The 6,000-nt window shown below is 40.5% G+C and overlaps 1 protein-coding gene across 1 annotated transcript in view; it reads right to left on the bottom strand.

The window, feature by feature from the left end:
• Positions 1 to 1,924: 1,924 nt before the first annotated feature.
• The window catches only part of LOC107691623 (5-hydroxytryptamine receptor 1F-like), a 12,772-nt gene continuing 8,696 nt past the window's right edge, over positions 1,925 to 6,000 (bottom strand). The window contains exon 2 of the mRNA XM_016490313.1: positions 1,925 to 3,443. Coding sequence (XP_016345799.1) covers positions 2,308 to 3,423 — 1,116 coding nt within the window. The 5' untranslated portion in view covers positions 3,424 to 3,443 and the 3' untranslated portion in view covers positions 1,925 to 2,307. The remainder of the gene's footprint in view (positions 3,444 to 6,000) is intronic.

Genomic DNA, 6,000 nt, shown 5'->3' on the forward strand with positions numbered 1-6,000 from the left:
CGCATCCAGCAACTCCTCAATCCGAGGCAAGGGAAACGCATTCCGTCTAGTCTTGGCATTTAACTGGCGGTAGTCAACGCACAAGCATAGACCACCATCCTTTTATTTTAACCAACACAATTAGAGAGGCGTACGGGCTACAACTTTCCCTGATTAACAGAGACTCCAGCAGCTGATTAATGTGGGCCCTAACAACCTCATACTCAGAGGGAGGTACACGGCGATGTCGCTGCCGCACTGGCACATCATCTAACAGTGGGATATCATGAGAGATGAGACTTGTACATCCCAAATCACAATCATGTTCAGAGAACACGGTCTGATACTTCCTAAGCAAGGCCCTTACCTTGCCCTGTTCTAATTCTGGCAATGCAGTCAGGTCCACCTCTGCAATCTGTTCTGAAACCGTGGAACTAACTGCTAGGGTGGCTTGAGAATAGACATTTGCTGTAGAGGGTCTAACTTCAGTAACACCCGCTGGCAAACTAACAACCTGCACTCTAACCAGAGTACCTAAAACTCTGCGTGGAAAGAGTAGGACATCAGACGTACCTATGTTAACCACCGGCACATAAACTGAGCCTCCAGTCACTCGCACCAAGGCGGGGGAGGCTAACAACCCTTCAGGTAACCCAGACTCAGTGGGCTCAAACAGTACTGTACTACCTGCCAACTGTTCTGCACAAGTTGCCGCAACCAACTTAATGGTACCGCCTGTGACACGACATTCCCAAGGACCACGCACCCTTACCTTAGTCGTGCACTCAACAGGAGGCTGCTCACTACCTTAATGGCAGTGTTGTAAGACTTGAAAAACTGAAAGTGGTGCACTAGAAACTGGGGGAAAATCAAACAAAGCGGGGCCATGCTGTCCAAAGAGTTCCTGGTAGCATCGCCCAAGTACATTCATCCCCAATACACCAGGGACTCGAGAGCATAAGCCACCAGGAGGATCCCTGCCGACTACGCCAGAATGTAGCGGGAGTAATAATCGGAAAGGGAACTCTAAATTCAGCTGACTACGCCACCCTGTCCAACAGGGAAGATAAATTATGAATTGGTCACCTACAAAGGGCACACAGGAATGTGGTTTCAAAGACAGAGGCCTGAGACGTGGATACCAAAGCACTAGTTAGCAGACACATACCTGTGAGACGGGAAGAGCCAAAACTGGAATGGGCGGGCCTCAGGCAGTGAGGCACAATCGGTGCTCCAACACACAACGGTGCCTTAAAAGTCCCCTTTTATATACCCGTGAAAGTATATGATTGGACAACTCATGCATTCGTGGCATATTTAAAGAACCAATGCACCCACTGTCCATCCCACTACACTATCTTTGAAGAGAATGTTATAACAACCTACAAGGCCATGCTTGTAATCAATGCTTGCAATCAACAACCACTAAAATTGTAGTCCTGGTATTAAACAGCTTGAAAGATCAAAGACAATTTTTTATATAACTCTCGATGACTTGAGGGTGAGTAATTTATGGGCTTATTTTCATTTCTGGGTGAACTAACCCTTTAATGTTATGAAGCGGAAGAGAAGAAATTTTTGAATAAAGTCGTTATTTTTGTTTTCTTTGCGCACAAAAAGTATTATCGTAGCTTCATAAATTTACGGTTGAACCACTGATGTCACATGGACTATTTTAACAATGTCTTTACCACCTTTCTGGGCCTTGAATGTGCTAGTTCTGTTGCTGTCAGAAAGCTCTCAGATTTCATCAAAAGTATCTTAATTTGTGTTCTGAAGATGAACAAAGGTCTTACAGGTTTGGAATAACCTGAAGGTGAGTAATTAATGACAGAATTTTCATTTTTGTGTGAACTATCCCAAAAATGGATCACTAACAAAACATTTAATGCAATATACTAAAATATTGAAGATTTATATGTTTCAAAAAATTTATTTTGTCGGTACTTTTGAATGGCTGTTAATGAAGAAAAATTATTTTGGGATCCAGATGGTGTAGTTACAATATGTCAGTAGGGGCAACTGGACCATGCTAACCAGCCAAACATTGGTGGAGTCGATTTACATAACATTTGTGCACCAGATGCTTTTTAATTTTATATAAAATCCTCTATTTCAAAAATACTGAAATTAAGTGGAGCAAATGTTTTTTTTTTTACATGCCCTCATGTTCCAAAGCACTACATAAACAATATACTGATGAAATGTCTCTGAAAGATGTATCATTCTTGCAGAAGCCTAGTGATTTACAGTATGACAGGATTGTCATTGTTATTTGCAAGTTTTGTCCCTTAAAACCACATATTTGTCTTTCCCTCCCAGTCAGTTTCACAGGATATTGCTGCAGCAGAGGGGCAGAAGTCTTTTAAATGCTTTCTTAAAGTCCTCATTAAAGATGGTGTATATTAGCGGATTGATGAGGGAATTGAGGTATCCGAGCCAGGTGAGGAAATCTGCGAGTACAGCGGAAGTGCTGCAGTTCGGGCAAATATTCACAATCACCTCCTTCAGGAAGAACGGTAACCAACAAACCACGAAGGCTCCCAGGATTAGTCCTAATGTCAAAGCTGCCCGTCTCTCCCTGGCCCCTGGGTTCCTGCGGACTTTGATGAGATTACCTGATGAAGAAGTAATACGCACCCTTTCCCCATCTGTCGCCGGATCGGAAAATGACTTCTCGACTGGGCAGAATGTGTCGGGACTGAGGGCAATGTCTTTATCTGAGCTCATTCCAGGAAGCAAGACGCTGCTCACTGTCTGTTTGACTAATCGGCTGCTCCCTCGACGGTTACGCAGCGTCTCTGCTGCCTTGTAGATCTTGTAGTACAGAACCAAAATGAGGGTCAGTGGAATATAGAATGCTCCGAAAGTGGAATAGACAGTGAAAGCCACATGGTCGTGCTCAATCAAGCAGTCCATGACTTCCCTTTCCCCATCTTTGTGTTCCAAAGGGAATTTCCTCAACACTAAAGGTGGTAGAGACACCAGCACAGACAGTGTCCACAGGGCCAAAATGGTTATGATTGCTCTTTTATATGTGCGTTTCTGGGAATAGGCCACGGCATCGGTAATGGCGCGGTATCGATCAAGGGCAATGGCGGCTAGGTGTAAAATTGAGCAAGTGCAGCACGTAACGTCAACACCCAACCAAAGGTGACACACGATCGGACCGAGAACCCACGTCTCTTCTGTTATGTACACAATGCTGACGGGCATCACCAGAACAGCTACTAGAAGGTCTGTCACAGCTAGAGAGCAGATGAGGTAGTTGGCTGGTTGGTGGAGTTTGTGGGTGATCAGGATAGCAGTGATGACCAGGGAGTTGATGGCGGTGGTCGCCACAGCCAGGAAGGAGAGAGTCAGGGAGAGGAGGATCTTACTGGGACTCATCTTGCTGGCCAGAACATCAGAGAGATCCACTGATGAGCAGTTGATGGGGTCCATGGTGAAAGTACGGTTGTGGCCTGTAAGGGATGGATAAAGAAAAAGTATGAGCAAGAGCAAAACTAATTTCCGTTGGAAAAAGAAAACACATTGACTTTGCAATTTACATTGATATCATGAAGTGTGAAATTAAAAACATGTTAATACCAACACAAGTCTTAAATCAGTCAAACCATGACACAACTCTGGAAAATTTGTGTTATAGAACCTCATTATTTTAGTGGGTATTTCTTGAATTTATTTCCCATGTGTTTATTTTTATAGAAGAGTCTAGCAGACAGATTTCAAAACAGATTGTATTTACACTGAACAAAATTATAAACGCCACACTTTTGTTTTTGTCCCCATTTTTCATGAGCTGAACTCAAAGATCTAAGACTTTTTCTATGTACACAAAAGGCCTATTTCCCTCAAATATTGTTCACAAATCTGTCTAAATCTGTGTTCATGAGCACTTCTCCTTTGGCGAGATAATCTATCCACCTCACAGGTGTGGCATATCAAGATGCTGATTAGACAGCATGATTATTGCATAGGTGTGCCTTAGGCTGGCCACAATAAAAGGCCACTCTAAAATGTGCAGTTTTAAGAAATAGGCCTTTTGTGTACATAGAAAAAGTCTTAGATCTTTGAGTTCAGCTCATGAAAAATGGGGGCAAAAACAAAAGTGTTGCGTTTATAATTTTGTTCAGTGTATACGAAGATCATAGTAAAACTGACATGTAAACATGCCTTTATTATTTATTAATTCAATACATTTTTATATTATCTACAATAATATTGTTTAACTGCCCCCCCCCCTTTTAACAGCAACTATATGCAATATAATATGGGGAGCTAGTCTTTATCATTTATTTTCAAATGCTTTAAATGCATCTGTTTTATTGTTAAAACTTTGTTCCAGACCTTTAATCTTAAACTATGAAATCTTAAACTAATAAAAATCTGAATTATTACATTTAAAACTAAAATCGCATTAGCACCAAGAATAAACAAATAATTTCAAAATTCATGGTGTGAAAATTATTTAATCCATTTTTCATATATTACAACTGTCTTGGCCTTTCTATTTCAAAAAATGTAAAAAATGACATTAAAGGGTTAGTTCACCCAAAAATGAAAATTCTGTCATTAATTACTAATGTCGTTCCAAACCTGTAAGACCTTCGTTCATCTTCAGAACACAAGTTAAGATATTTTTGATGAAATCTGAAAGCTTTCTGACAATGCATAGACAGCATGAGAACTACCATGTTCAAGACCCAGAAACGTAATAAGGACATTGTTAAAACAGTCCATGTATTCTGAAGATGGACAAAGGTTTTACACGATTGGAATGACATGAGGGCGAGTAATTAAAGACAGAATTTTCATTTTTGGGTGAACTTTCCTATTAAACACAATATATAATTTTAAGTTGAGAAAAAAGACAGAATTCTTCTGTGATGTTCACTGTTGGACATTGTTAGTGGACAAATTAAATCATCTACTGAATGCTCTAGTGGCCATTGCTGAGGAAACACCCCAGTATTTTTGAGGTACATCCATTTCAAATGTAAACTCCAGCAGTCTATTTGATACAGTTTGCTATGCAGTTTTTAAGGTGGCAATTTTGTTTGCTCGCCCCCTTGTCCAAATTTACCACCTCATATGAGCACAAGATGGTTTTCAGCATTTCACGGCATGTTTAAAAATATGCCGGGTACATTACTTAAAAGGTACTTATCACTTTTTAGTTTTCTCTTTGGGGTAATAGGATTTATACTTATGCATGCCAAGCCAGATAAAAGCATTTTAAAATGTTTACTATTTGCGTCACTGCTGGTGAAGCTGTAATCTGGCCTGGCAGTAAGATTCTGATAACACTGAGAGACGTTGGCGCCGCCCTGTCAATCTAATACGCTCCACACAAGTTTTGGTGATTCATTTTTCACAGTGCAGTGGAAACACACCACTGAGCACACTGACTGCTCAAAAAGCTGGGAATAGATGGCCAACCATGTCTTTCTCAATGCTAAACCATGCTAGTCAGTGTGATCTTAAGATCATCCCAGCAGCTATTTTCTCCTGCCAGCCACATTTCTCACTTCCTACAGTTGGTTAGAACAGGATCAGACTGTGCTAATCAGGCTGTTTATTAAACATTATTAGCACTCTGCCCTCTAATGATATTTTTAAGATTAGCACTATAAATACAGCTTTACATTGCTTTGGCTATAAACGGTGGTACTGTTCCAAAAGTAGTGAGCTGCCTTGCTGTCTGTTTTTTGTCCTTGTAAAGAATAAAGTCACCAATTTAAAATACTTTTCATAGGCACCAACTTTATACATCATACAGGTAGTGCTCCTCACACAGCATAAATAAAAGCCTCCATTCAAAATTGATTCTAACAGACTCTCTCGCATGTTGCTAAACTAACACTTTGATAAGGTTGCTTTCACACTTGATTCCAAAACCGAGTTCAACAGGGTTCACACTGTATTGTTTTGGGTCTGAACTGTATGTTTGTGTCATCAAAGCAGTAGCTTTGGATATATGGACATTTGTCATGTATATATATATATATATATATATAT

Source organism: Sinocyclocheilus anshuiensis, unplaced genomic scaffold, assembly GCF_001515605.1.
Source record: "Sinocyclocheilus anshuiensis isolate Anshui unplaced genomic scaffold, SAMN03320099.WGS_v1.1 scaffold442, whole genome shotgun sequence".
Lineage (NCBI taxonomy): Eukaryota > Metazoa > Chordata > Actinopteri > Cypriniformes > Cyprinidae > Sinocyclocheilus > Sinocyclocheilus anshuiensis.